At 40.6% G+C, this 14696-nt stretch overlaps 1 protein-coding gene across 1 annotated transcript in view; it reads right to left on the bottom strand.

Annotated features, from left to right (window-relative positions):
• Positions 1 to 6397: 6397 nt before the first annotated feature.
• RLF (RLF zinc finger) overlaps positions 6398 to 14696 on the bottom strand; it is a 32033-nt gene continuing 23734 nt past the window's right edge. The window contains exon 8 of the mRNA XM_044434903.1: positions 6398 to 14330. Within this exon, the coding sequence (XP_044290838.1) occupies positions 9591 to 14330 (4740 nt within the window). The 3' untranslated portion in view covers positions 6398 to 9590. The remainder of the gene's footprint in view (positions 14331 to 14696) is intronic.

Raw genomic sequence — 14696 nt, 5'->3', positions numbered from 1 at the left:
CTCCTTCTCCTTCTGCCTACTTGGGATGCTTCCTAGCATTATTGCATTCTCCAGTCACTTTTCCATTCTCACAATGTGCCCAAAGTATGACAACTTCAGTTTCATCATTTTGGTTTCCAGGAAAGCATACAGTTTGATTTGATCTAGGACCCACTTGTTTGTCAGTCTGGGGGATTTGCAAAGCTCTCCTCCAGCACCAAGTTTCAAATACATAAATTTCTCACTTCAGCTTTCTTCACTGTCCAGTTTTCACACCCATACAAGGTGAAAGCCATACAAATACAACACTGGATGATCTTGGCCTTGATCTCCAATGAAACATCCTTACACCTGATTTCCTTTTATAGTTCTTTCGTTGCTGCCTTTCCAAGTCTCAGTCTTCTAATTTCTTAACTGAAGTCTCCCTTTGAATTGAACAAAGGTGCGTAAAATCTTTACAATTTCAATGTCTTCATTGTGGACCTTAATGTTGTGTAAACAGTTTATTTTTGTTCTCTTCATGTCCACCTGCAGTCTGGCTTTTGCACTTCCTTCTTTCATCAGTTGTTTAATCCATTACTGTTTTCTGCCAGTAACACGGTATCATTTGCTTATCTTGACTTATCTTCCCCCATTCTTTCCCTCCTCTTTCCTCTGATCCTAATCCATTTCTCCTTATGTATACAGACTGAAGAGATAGGGAAATAAAATACACCCTTGCATGATGCCTTTGCCTAAAGTGTTTGATCATCTGTGTTTCATAACCTGTCCTCAGAGTCCTAACATTGGCTCCAGTGGCCAACCTGTATTTGCAACATGATCTTGAGTGACTCTTCTTTTTTGCAATCCTGCTTGAACAACATACATTTCCTGCTCCATATAGGGTCAAATTCTTTGTAGCATAATTTGCTTATATGGAAATTATTGTAATAACCAGTGTGGTGTAGTGGTTAAGAGCATGGGACTGAAACTCAGACGATCTGGGTTCTAGTCCCCACTCGACCATGGAGCCAACTGGGTGACTTTGGGCTAGTCACAGACTCTCAGCCCAACCTACCTCACAGGGTTGTTGTGGGATAAGATGGAGGAGGAGAATGATGTAAGCTGCCTTGAGTCCTTTGAGGAAAAAGGCAGGATATAAATCGAAAAATAAATAAATAAATAAAGTTTCTGCACTCCACAGCATCTCCTTTCTTGAGAATTTGAAAGCATATTGAATATTTCCAGTCTGTGAGCTATTGTTTTGTTTTCCATATTTGTTGGCATATTTTTCTTAGGTTTTGGACTGAATCGGTCTGAGGCACTCAGAATAAGTTCTCCTGATACTGTATCTACTTGGAGTGCTGTATTTCTTCCAAGTGCTTTCAGAGCAGTTTTCACCTCACTTTCTAATATTGCAGGTTCTTCCTCACAGGAGTCCTCTTGGAAGGCATCTTTCTATCACTTTTGTATAGTTCTTCTGTATTGTTTCCACCTTCTCTTTATTTTATCCTGGTCAGACAGTATGTTTTCAAACTCACTAGGACAAATTTATTTCCATACTTTTGCAGAGGGGTGGTGGAGGAAATGAAACTCATTGTGAGGTTTTTAAATAAGGAAAACTACCATAGCAATGGTTAATGAGACCATTGAGTTAACCCCCTCCTTAATGAAGGAATTCTAGTGCTAACAGCTGGCTGTCCAGCTTTGGAAGATCTCACTGAGAGGACCCTACCAGCCATCTAAGAAAAAGCTCCATGTCAAACAACTTTTATCATTAAGTCCTTTTTAATTTGCACTAAAGCACTATTTTCCTGTAACTTACGCCCATTAAATCAAATCCTGTCTCCTTGGACAGTTCATAACAATTATTTGTCCTCTTCTAGGTAACAACCCTTCCAGTAAAGTACTAACATCCGTTCAGATGTTACACTGTTTATGCTGGGGTGGGCAACACATGGCCCTCCTGAAGTGGGAGTTGCTGTTTAAAGCTAGGAATGAACTGAGGCTAAAAGTAACCAAAAAAGCCTTCTTCAGATATGTCCAAAGTAAAGGACAGAGGAAAGAAATGGGGGTTCATTACTTAATATGGATGGCAAAACGAGAACAGATGACAAAGAAAAGGCAGAAGTGCTCAATTCCTCCTTTGGCTCAGTCTTCCTCCAAAAGATCTATTACCTTCCTGAAGAAAGGGAAGTACAAGTTTAAGGAGCAGGCTGGCAGCTCAGGATTGATAGGCAAATGATCAAGGATCATCTAATCATTGGGCTGAGCGAGCCAAAATCTCCAGGGCCAGATTTTGGCTACATAGTAGGAAAAAATTCCTGTCAGAGCAGTATGGCAATGGAACTGATTACCTAGGGAGGTTGTGGGCTCTCCCACACTGAAGACAATAAAGAAGCAACTGGAAAGCCATTTAAGAGGGACAGAGCCCTGTACTCAGCAGAGGGATGGACCCAATAGCCCTGTGGCCCCTTCCAGCTCTACTATTCTGTGTTTCTATATAAATACCTTAAATAGGTAGAGGCCTAGTTGCCAGATTGTCAAAGGAGGGGGATCTATATGGCAGAAAATACATTTTACAGCAACCTTTTTCAGTTCTTTTAAACCTAGGACCTACCCCTTCATATTCCTTCTCTCTTGTGCTTCTTGCCTCCCCTTCCTATTTCTTCTGTTGGCTGATATTTTTTTTAAACAAGCCTTTTCTATTTTAAAGTTAATTTACTCAACAGCAATGCTTTTGTTTTTCCTTTTGGGTGCTCTTTGTTTTGCCTTTCTTACAATGCAAAGCTACTTTCTGGCTGTCCTATGGGCACAGCAGGCTCCAAATCACTTATCTCCTTCAATATATCTTGCAGCAGTTCCACTAGTGCAACTATTCCTTCCCTGGAGGGTATTGGGGGGGGGGCAATCTAGAGAGTCCCACCTTCACCCTTTATCAGCATTTTAAAAGGTGGCAGATTCCATTCCAACTGTGCTGCTTGAAGAGCTCTGCTCCACCAGTTTGGCTCCCTCCCTGCCTTAAATCCTCTAATGTGGATGCTTTGTTATTGCAGCCCAGGGCTGCAGAACCTTGGGCCAAATCCTGATAGCCACACCCTTTCCATTTGACCACCAAGGGTATGGTGGTTTCTCAGTTTTTATGCAGTCCCCACCCTGCTTCTACAATGCTTCTCAGACCTAATTACTGGCAGTTAAGAGCATAGTATTTTGGTTCCATCCCTTTGGCCTCCAGCTCCACTGGCTGATGGAATGTGCCCCCCTCCCCATACAGCAAGAATCTGACCATCAAGCTGAAAGATGCTCAAAACCCATATTCTAGGATCTTGAATAATGAAGCATCCACATCAGAGAATGCAGAAATCACCTTTACAAGAACATTGATGCAAGCCCATTTTCTCATGTTTGGTATAGACTCGAAACTTGTTATGTGCCGTCTCCGACTTACGGTGACCCTGTGAATGAAGGCCCCCCAAAACATCCTGCCCATGACAGCTCCGTTCAGCAATGCCAAGTTCAAGGCTGTGGCCTCCTTGATGAATTCAGTCCATCTCATATTCGGTCTTCCCTTTCATCCTCTGCCTTCAACGGTCCCAGCGAGTCTTGCCTTTTCATGATGGCACCATGAAAGTGTAACAGCGTCCATTTGTTTTTGCTTCTAGGGAAAGCTCTGGTTTGACTTGATCTAGGACCCCTTTGTTTGCCTTTCTGCTGGTCCGGGGTATTCACAAAGCTCTCCTCCAGCTAATGGTTAGGCTTAGCTAACAAAAAGCACAGCAAAGACACAGTAACTACCATAGTGCAGACAGCACCTCACTAGAATCTGTTTTAAACACAGTATCATCGCTTTGCCTACTATTTAGACCCCTAGAATTTCTTTTAACATAAACAAGAGAAAATACACCCAACTGTCTATACAGATTGAACAGTTTTTCAGTCGCACGTGCCAACGTTAAGCAGCCATTTCTACAAATCACCAAAGGAAAGGTGTAAGTTTTTTTACAGCATCCAAATGCAGACGTTACTTCTGCATGCTTCCAAGGGAGGAGCTCCCTACTGATTAAAAAAAAGGAAGAAAAAAGTCTATCTGCAAAAAAAATTTTTTTTTCTGCGAAAGGTAGAGTATAAAATCACCAGTTTACATCATAAGCTTGTATGGCTTAAACAGATGGCTTTCTGGAAGCGATCCTTTGCACTTAACCTAGGAGTCAAATTCAAGAACACTGAACTGACATCTAAATTTACATGCGATTGTTCTAGTGGGCTGGTAGTGTGAAGGTTTTCAATACTCCTGTTTCATATTAATGTTTTTTTCCTCTTAAAGAACTATGAAAAACTTCTACCTGGAGAAAAATATTTGGGTATGTGAATTCCAGAACCTATTTTAGAAGAATCCAATTTGAGTAAGGGCTACGTTATTCAGCAAGTCAGATAACATTCCCAAACAAAATGGCACATTTTTCAGTAAGATATTTTACGAAGTAGGCAAATAATATTTTATGGAAAAGGGATTTAACTGAAGCAGCACACTTCTATGGTAGATCCAGAGTTGGAATTGAGTATGTGTTAGTACATATTACTACACAAGTCAGTATTGGTAATAAGCCATATAGTTTTATCACAAATAGGAAGTATGTGCATTAAAGGTGGGGGGAGAGACTCTGAGGTCATGTGAATATCTTGGCTTACATTGAGATGCGCAAAAAACAATGCTAGTTGTATTGGACATGAGGAAAAAACCCATAGTCCATTTTTAGGGTTGGTCTTTATTAGACCAACTAAAAAAGGTGCACATCTACAACTCTTTCCAACAGGCAAGATGTGAAAAATAGCTAATGATGGGGAGCAGGGTTCTATCAGCTGATGTGACTTTCAGGTTGCTCAGAGACCCATCCCTAACGAACATCGCTGGGCCAAAAACCAGAAATGCTTTAACCCATGTTTTGCTTTAAACGAAATGGCTCTTCAGAGCACATTTCCATAAAAAGCACCACAGGCTTCACTAGTGCACATTATGGTATCTATCAAAGGCTTGGATGTTCTGCAGCCTGAATACCCTTACCTTATTTTAACATACACATATGTGGAAGCATTTCTGCTTTAATTACTGAAATTTGAATGTTTGAATGAAACAAGAGCAAAACATTCTGAAATACTGGTAAGCCTCGTGGTATGAGAGTTTTGTTCGGGATATGGTAGTTCCTGTAGGAAAAGTGAATCTTCTGCATTTCTACCGTCTGTTTCATCATCTTAAAAGAAACTTCCTGTTAAACACAGCCTCCGAAGCACCCGTGCACATGCTGTAACTTGGTGTCCTGCAACAGCAGTGGGTTGGAACCAAGGGCCTCCATGGCCCCTTCCAATTCTACTACTTTCTTGCACTATGTTTTGTACTCTTAACCAAGAGACACAAAACATATACAAACTGCATCTGCTACAGAGACCCTATTAGCACACACCCTTTAAGTCAGAGGGCACATACTTCCCTGTTTATTTTAAAAGGTAAGCATTGTTTTTAAGACCAGCTCTGTACAGGTGCCATGTATTGCAGCTACTGGGGAGATGCCCCAAAAGCTGGATTTTGGAGAGGAGGAGCATGGCTTCAGGGCAAAGCCCTGGCATCTCCACTTAAAAGTGCCAGGAGACAGATGGAGTAACAGCTCCGACCAGTCTGGAACAGACAGGGCTCGGTAAATGGGTAGTCTTAAGTACTATGACAGCTTCCTGTGTGTCCAGGAAGTCAACAAATAACTGGACTGCTGAGGTTTGTATTTGATAGTCCTGCTGTGCTGCTTTTCGATTAGACTGTTGGCCTACTCCAATTTAGAAATAATTTGAGCCTTAAATTTCTTTGATGCCCAACTTTGTTCCAAACCTCAGCTCAAGCATCAATTCTTAAGGTCTAGGTTCAGTCCACTAACCTATGAAGAGCAGAAGTGAGCAGAAACAGGTATGGAGTATATTTAGCATCTGCATGCCTCATACAGAGTCCCCACCCTCACAGATTAGGGAAACAACTATGAATACAGAGAGTGGATGTCACCTGATAGACTTGAAGCCTGGCATCTGTTTTTCTTTTTAAAAGGTAAGTGTAGGTAAGAAGCCATCTTCATAAAAGCATAAGGAAAGTCTTGCGAATGTTCTAACATAACCCATACTCGTTATAGACATCTCAGCATCCGTGATAAAAGGCAGGATCCAGATGGCACCTGGCAGCAATCCATCTTGCACTGCATATGCATTTTTACACCATCATAGCTCACATTATTCTCTTTTTGGAACAGCAGGTAAACTAATGTTGTCAGTCATTCAACTCAAACTAGCCTCTGTGCTCTAAAGCATCACATGGTGCAGGAAACCCTTTAGTGCCATTTCCTAAGTGCAATATTTCTAAAGCAGGTGCACAACATAAAAAGAACCAAAAGAATGCCAACATGCCTAAACAGTAGTATAAAAATTTATTACAATTAAATGGGTATAATTTTAGGAAGTAAAAATTAACCTACGTGAAAACTGAAGACAGTGCATGGATTTTATCAAGATACGACAGACAGAAATATAAGATAAGGCAAGAAGGATTTTTTTAAAGGCAACTAAAGACAAACCCTTAACAATTTCTTAAGCGTCTCAGAAGTTGGACACACCAAAGAATCTTTTCAACATTTAAGATGATTGCTCTGGATAGAAGAGCTTGGAAAACAAAATTTAGCTAATCTAAACTCTATGGAAGACAATTTCCCTTTAAATAGATGTCTAATCACATATTTAATTTTTTCTGAACATGTGTTCGTCAAGCAGTAGAATATTGTTAAGTCAGAAAGATGGATGACACATTTAGATGGTTTTCAAGGAATAAGAGCAGTATTGATCGATTACAGCATTTGATAGTTTCTATTAGCCACCACTGTAATCAAAACCTCTGGAATCTAACATTGCTGTTTCCTGATACCCTCTCTCCAAGTCCCTGAGATCTTTAGGTCTACTTTATTTCATTTGTGGTATACTTTCCAGCATTAAATGCTAGCCATTTTAAGACTTGCTCTGGAGTGGAAATAATTTTCTCTCAGTTGAGTTGCTGGAGCTTTACAAGAAGAGTTTTCCTGTCAGAGTAGTCTTACTTAAGTCCCTGAATTATTCTCTCTCAATCACATACTTTATTTGTTCTTGGTGGAATTCAGATGTTTTATGGATCGATACTTTAGGATTTCTTCTAGCATTATAAAATAATGCATTAAAGAAGATACAGCTACATTTAATACTGTATGTCTTGTTTTCTGCTGTATAAGTTTTAAGGGTTTTAAGAGATTTTCAGAAAACAGAAAGGCCATATACTGCCAACGCTGAGCAACACAATATTTGATTTAAAACATAAAATGGCCCAAAGGTACATAATGCTGTTACTCTGATAAAGCTAGCAAGACCCAATAACTTGATGGGGAAATTCCTTGAAGCTCTTTGTAAGCTACTCTGAACATGTAAACTTAACATAAAGACAGAATGAGTCAACAGACAGATGTAGAACTGGTGAAACTTCAAAGGAATCTAGAAAATTGCAGGAGGTTAGTGTGCTCCTTCTAAATCTCTAGAAAGATCTCTGTTGGTTCTTTACAACAAAGAGAAAACATGGTCTGTAAAACCAACATGGCTTCACAATTAGTACTGCCAAGACAGAGCCTGGACCTTCAGAAAGAAGCCTCCTTTCTTCCCATTCATTATACCAAAGTCATCATGAAAGAACTAGAAGAATCCCTTCCTTAATGAGCATCTGGTATTGAAGACAAAACCTGTGAAAAAGTACGACTGGCCAATTTTAACACCACACACCAACAGGTGCCTGTGCTCATGAAACTCGTTTACGCTCAGGTATATGACTGAGATAGAGACAAGTGGGATGTGCCAACTCCATGATGCCCCAATGGTGAATTTGCCGTGCCATGTGGCATGACGCTATATGAGACAGTCAACTGCTTACATGAATCTTTGGTCTGATCTTAAAAAGCAATTCTTATGTTCTTGCTAATTAGCATGAAGAATGTATTGTACAGCAGCCAATTCTTATCAGTGACAAATTATTGCAACTAGCTGTTCTCTCCACTGTTCGACACAGCCATTAGCGCACAAGCCAGAAGGCTGGCATGCTGAAAAGTAATTCAGTTATAATCTCAGCAAATTAAGACCACAAAAAGTTTGAGATAATTGGGAAAGGGATAATACAGGGTGTTATAATCAAATGTGCTATTGCCACATTGCAAAGGAGGAAAAAGTAGCACCCTTAGAAAATGGAGTGTAAGAGCAGTGGATGCTTCAGTTCTTCTAGGAAGAATTTATTATTAAACAACTAAACAAGGTTTTTAAAAACAAAGATCATTTTATCATTTCAACCAATAGCACTAGTTAAAGGTAGATAGCACAGAGTTTTTGCATAGAATGCGCCTGCTCTTTGAAAACTTTGCTACCCAATGGTGGGCAGCAATACTGAATAATAATGGAGAAAAAATTACAATATGTTATGAATATAACTTAAATTTCTCAGTCACATGAATTCAGTGCAAATTATTTCTTTAAGCCACTCTACTGCTTTTGTGGACTGCACTGCTTTAACTTTTTTTTTTTTTTTGGAAAAAAACAGGATCTAAGATCAAGCAAAAGGAATACTGCCAAACAATGGAAATTACAAAAAAACAAATGTGTTTCATATTCCTCTGTTTCTTTTAAAATCCAAAACTCCCAACTCACAAAACCAGGAAAATAGCTGAATAGTAATACTGGTCTATATGTGAGTTGTAAAAATCTAAATATTTATACAAAGTTATTTCTGTATATATTTGATCTCTTTTCCCATTTGGATAGTTTAAGGACCATACAAGAGACAGGTTTCTTCTATTTTCAGGAAGCACCACAATAAAGAATTTTCACATCTATACCTTGCTGCTTGTTTCCTTCTTGACATACCTTATAAAAATGCTAAATTTAATCTTACTAGTGCCCCCCCCCCCGCATTTTCTCTTCCACAGGACTATGCTATCCAGACTTTCACAGGTAGGTAACATGCCAGAATTCAAAACTATTACACACAACCCTCAATTCCAATTTATCTTAAGCTATCAACATCTGGCTGTACAGTCAACCAAAATGGGTGAAAAAATTCATTTTATTGAAACTCATAACTCAAAAAATATAAGATGCTGTAGTGTACAATATGTTACACGAAGCACCCTGGAGGTGCACATTCAAGTCAAGTAAGATCTTTATCCTTCCCCCCTCCCCCTCCCCCACCTTGGTACCCTAAGTACTTGTTCCATATACAATCATGCACATTTACTTTGCCAGAGGAAGCCCCCTACTCAATATTCTGTTAATTAGCACCAAAATATCAGTTCTCTCTCTCTCTCTCTCTCTCTCTCTCTCTCTCTCTCTTAATTTAACCAGGGAGCTGTATTAGCCAATACTGTGGACAGATGTCATACATTCATGGAACTCAACAGTCTAATCTAACCTCAACAACAGGTGCACTGAACCAAATTAGCAAATTTTCCCCATGTAGCAGTAGTGGAGGCAGTCTTCTTTTTCTCTCTCTCTCTCTCTCTCTCTCGCTCTCTCTCGCTCTCTTTCACTTAAATAAACACAAAATTTTATGAACTTCCCACACAAAGGTGATCTGATTTTTTTGTTGGAAAAAAGTCTATGAGGGATGTGGAAAATTTAGATCTTTCAAGAACAACAACTGGTCGTAAATAATGAAGTTGTTTTAAGGCATTGTCCCCACAGTTTGTTAATGCCTTGTCCAATATGACCCTCAGATTTTCAAGAGAAGGGATAGGAGAGTCCGTTGATAAGAGCGGCTGTATACCCCTCAGCTGCCCATGAGCTTTGGAGCCACTGTTCTTCTTGGGCATGGCTGTCACTGGGACATTTCCGTATGTAACCCTGCTCTGTGATATATCCCTTTTAAAGTCTTTATCTTTTTTCACCCCACCAGCAGTTCCGTACTGTTCATTTGGCTCCCAATCATCCACAAAATCATCGTCGTCATCCTCCTCCTCCTCTCGTTCCACACTTTCTTGAAGGAACTTTAGAAATGAAGACTCAAACCCCATTGGCTTGAAGGACTTTATATCAAAGGGCTTGGGCATGGATTGCTTCTGCATCTTGTCTTTTGTAGCAGAAAGGGGTTTTTTAATGCTCGGCTGGGATGTGTGTTGCCAGTCTCTAGCTTCTTTCTCTCTCGGTAACTGCACATCTGACCTCATGCAGTAAGAGGTATTTTCTTTCCCATCGCTGCTGGGCAAGTCATCCACTTGTGTTTTACGCTGCTCAGCAGATTCCACTAGACTACGCTCTTCAAGATATCTGGTTTTTGGATTGTGGATATGTTTTAAAGTGCCTGTATACAAGAAGACACTGGCTTCCTGAACCTTGTCACCCTCCGAACACCTGCCATTTTTACTTGCTTTATCATCACGATCTGAGTTCAAAACAAGACGCTCTCCCCTGTCTTGATATGCAGGATGTGCAGCTACCTCCTGTTTAAAGTCACCATTTGCCTCTTTATTTGAATCCTGACTTGCCTCTAAACAGGAGTCATTTATCACAGTACCACATTCAACGCAAAGGACAAGCTCCTCATACTGCTGTTCGATATAAGCACCGGCCATCTGATGGGTGCGCTTATAATGCCGCACAATACTGCTTTCCAGTTTTACTACGGAGGGACATCCCTGAATCATGCAAGGATACTGGGTCTGATTGCAGTTGTCTCTGCACATCTGGAGAGCTTCCTCCCTTGTTCTGAAGTTATACAATTGCTTTCCTTTATGTTTATTATTATTCTTTTCAACTTTTTCATTGATCTGTTTCTTTTTATCATTCTCTTCATGCCGGAGACACCGATCTTTTAAGCAGCTTTGCTCTTGTTCATCTTTAAGGTGGTTCCCTTTCTCTTTGGCACCTTCCAAGATGCCATCGTAATCACTGTGTCGAAAATATACATGTTGAGAATAGCGACTATAGGTTGTGAAAACTCTGTTACATCCATTAAGGTCGCAGTGGATTTCAATCTCTTTGTTTATTTCTTCCTCCTTGGCATGTTCTTCTGAAAGGTGATGCTTTAATTTGTGGAAGGAATAAAATGCCGCGGGGCAGTGAGGATAATGACAAGGAAATCTCATGGACTCCGTTTCAGAGAGCCCTTTTGAATCCTCTACATGGTCAAGGGCATGAAAGTCACTGCAGTGCTTAGCCAGAGATTTAGAGCATAAGAAGCGCTTGCTGCATGCCTTATGTTTACAGACAAATATTTTTTTACATTTGGCAAGTTCCCTCTTTGTTCTTGCTTTGTCTTTTTCTAGGCAGAGCTGCTCTTTGTTATACTGATGTACAGTTCTGTAGTGACGAATCAGACCTTTCTGATTAGTAAATGCCGAGTTGCAGTTTTTATGAATACAATGGAACGGTTTGTGGTATTTGTGTAAAATGTAACATAAATTTCCTTTGGCAACAGTTCTTTTACTTCCCCTCCCCTCTCTCGCTTCCAGTCCTTTCCGGTGGCTTTCCAAAGCAGAAAGTTTAGTTTGTTTCCCTGTTACACAGCTTTCTGCTTCTTCACTAGATTCCAGATCTGTTTCAGAACTAAGCTCTTCCTTCTTAGTATGACACTGAGATTCACCTGAAAGCTTAGCTTGGGCATTAAATTCTTCTTCTGTGTTGGCATAGAAAGAAGACATTGAAGCCACACTGCTGTTCAGCATATCCTCCGCAGGCTCCCCCATATCCTCGAAACTGTCATTCGTAAACAGTTTCTGGGTTGCTGTCACATTGCCAAGCTTATGCTTGTTTCTATAATGGACTCTAAGATGTGTTTTTCTGGTAAAGGATCTTTGGCAAATATGACATTTAAAAGGTGAATACCGATGTTGAAACATATTCAACTGAAGCACCATCTCCTTTGAATAATTGTGTTTTCTAACATAATGCGTCAACAGTGCTTCCCTGGTCACAAATTCACATGTACAACCTTGACGCTCACAGAAAAATGGCTTGGCTGCCAACTGGGTAAGGTATTGGGTTGGTAGTTTGCCCCGTTGCTCTTCAAGAAAATGGTCTGAGGTAGATTCATCTTCAGAATTGGAGTACTTTGATGAATATGACTGCAACAGCCTAGAATTTCCAATATGGCTGCTCGAATTGTTTAAACTTAAATGCTTCAAGCCCAACAAGAGCTCCAGCATCAAATCTTCCATATTTGACACTTTAGAATGCCCAAAGAAAGAAGTTTCCGGGGAAGAGGGGCAGGGTTCTTCCTTTAAATAGCTTTGACTCTTGCAGCTTGTATTACAATCTATAATGCCCGGAGAGTCTGCATTTATATCTGAACCGTGTTGGAGCTCTGAATCAATCTCTTCAGCAGTGCTGTTATGCACACCATCACTGAACTGACTGGTATCTTTCACTTTCAGGCCCAGCTTCCTTCTAGGTTTGAAATGATAAGGATGAGCCCTTCGCAAATGTTTCTGCATGCCCTTTGAATTTTTGTATGTTGATCCACAGCCTTCAAAGCCACAGGTAAACCTTTTCCCGTCAAAGTAGACGGCCACATTTGAATATCGTTCTTTTAAACTGGATGGAAGGAAGACTTTTTCATTCGGTAACAAAACACTAGAAATTGCCTGGCCACAGTCTACGGTTTCAGTCAATGCAGGCATCTGCTTCTCATTGGCTAGGGATGCAATATTGCTCCCAAAACTGCCATTGCTTTTTCCATCTACCTCTCCATCAGACAGAGGCTCTTGTTTAACTTCCGGAATTCCCTCTGAATTTGTTGATCCAGAGGGCAAACTGAGACTCTCATGCAGATGGGAAGGATCTTTTTGCTCAAACACCTCAGAGTCAGAAACACAAGCAGGACTATTGCCAGAAACATTCTCCTCATGCTTAACTGGCATCTCCTTCATTTCACCATTTGAAATATGCATTGAAAGATGATCCGTAAACTCAGTTTTTGAATAGTAGAACTTTTTACAGCCATGGAAATTACATGTGTAGGATGCGTCCCTAAAATGCTGGGCTTCGTGGTGGTAGAGCTGTGCCAAGTCACTGAAGACAATGTTACAGCCGCTAAGCTCGCATTTGTAACGCAGATCATCATGCTGCTGCTTGTGGTGCAGCAGCTCATTCACTGAGCCAAACCGAGCATAGCAACCGACAGACACACACATGTAAGGCTGAGGGCCGTTGTGCACTTGCTCGTGCTCCTGCAGATGGACCGCCGACATGAAATGCCGCCTGCAGTATGAACATTTCTCTCGCTTGTTTTTCATGTCCAAGTAATGCATGGCATTTTCATCATTGTTTTGGTGCTCAGCTTTCAAATGGACACTTAAGTATTTGAATTGCTTAAACACTCTGGAACATCCTGTACCTGGGCATGGGTACAGGTCTCTGTCTTGCAGGTGACAGTTTTCTAGTTTGCTAAATGTGACATAGTCCTGCGTATCGATCCTGGGTTTTTCACATGGCATTATTTTCAGTGGCTGATTCTCTTCAAGCGCTGCAGAAGCAATCCTGGCTAGATTACTCTTTGCCCGTTTCTCTTTCTTCATCAGCATCTTGGTCTTAGCGCGGTACTTTCTACTAGGCGGCATTTTCACATGCTCCATGACATGAGTCACAAAGACATCCTTCCTCTTGAACTTTTTTGTACACACTGGACATGTGAAAATGCCATCTTCCATGTGCATCTTAGAATGGTGAAGTATTCTGGCCTCTATACACTCCCTTTTGCAAATGACACAGAAGAATTTGTACTGAAGCCACCTCTGGTACCTTTCAGAGGAGCCAATTGGCTTTTTGACTCTCACTCTTTCTTTGGGCTGATTTACTATATCATGACCTTCAAAATTATTATCTTCCCTGCTTTCTTCACAGTCACTTAGGAGACTATCTAATAATTCAGTTTCATTGAATGGCATTTCATTGCAACTCAGGTCTTCCTCTGACTCAGAAACTTCCTTCCCTAATAATTTGAGACAATGCCGCTTCAAAGTTTTCCAGTCCCAAAATTCTGGATCAAACGGCCAATATGCCTTCAATGCCAACAGAAGTTCACAACGAAGGGAGTTGGGAACTGGTGCATTTTCTTCATCAAATTTCTGATCTGGTTGCAGGTAAAGCTCTTCTAGTAGATTGTATCCTTCCTCACTTGGCTCAAGTAAGTATTCAGTGAGCTGGCATGCTCTTCTGACTTCAAGGTCTTCTGGAAGAAGGCATGCAATTGTTTTGCATACTGAAGACTTCATGCCGTCATTTTCATTTGATCTGAGCTGTAGGGCTCGCACACATAACAAAATGGACACCGCAAGGCCTGCTTCTTCTGCCTAATATAAACGGGGTGGGGGTAGGGGAGAGGGGCGAGAGAGAGAGCATCAGTTGTTTCTCCCTGAAACATTTCGTAAAGGTTAATAGGAAAAACAAACGAGGAAGTTTATTTAGACAATTTATCCAAGCATGTTTATAAGGCAGCCTTCACCAACCTAATACTTCCACATGTTTTGGGCTATAATTCCTGTGCACCACACCAATAGCTATGCTGGCTGGATCCGGTTGGGAATTGGAAGGCCAAAACATTCGGAGAACACAGGGTTGAGGAAGGATATTATAAGATTATATATACATACCCTTAATTATCCACTGTTCTTTCAAGCTAATACTTTTTCTTAAACACACAGCCTGATTATTGATAC

This window comes from Varanus komodoensis, unplaced genomic scaffold (genome assembly GCF_004798865.1).
Source record: "Varanus komodoensis strain SLA01 unplaced genomic scaffold, ASM479886v1 scaffold29_1, whole genome shotgun sequence".
Classification (NCBI taxonomy): domain Eukaryota; kingdom Metazoa; phylum Chordata; class Lepidosauria; order Squamata; family Varanidae; genus Varanus; species Varanus komodoensis.
This window is presented reverse-complemented; position numbering and strand designations above follow the sequence as displayed.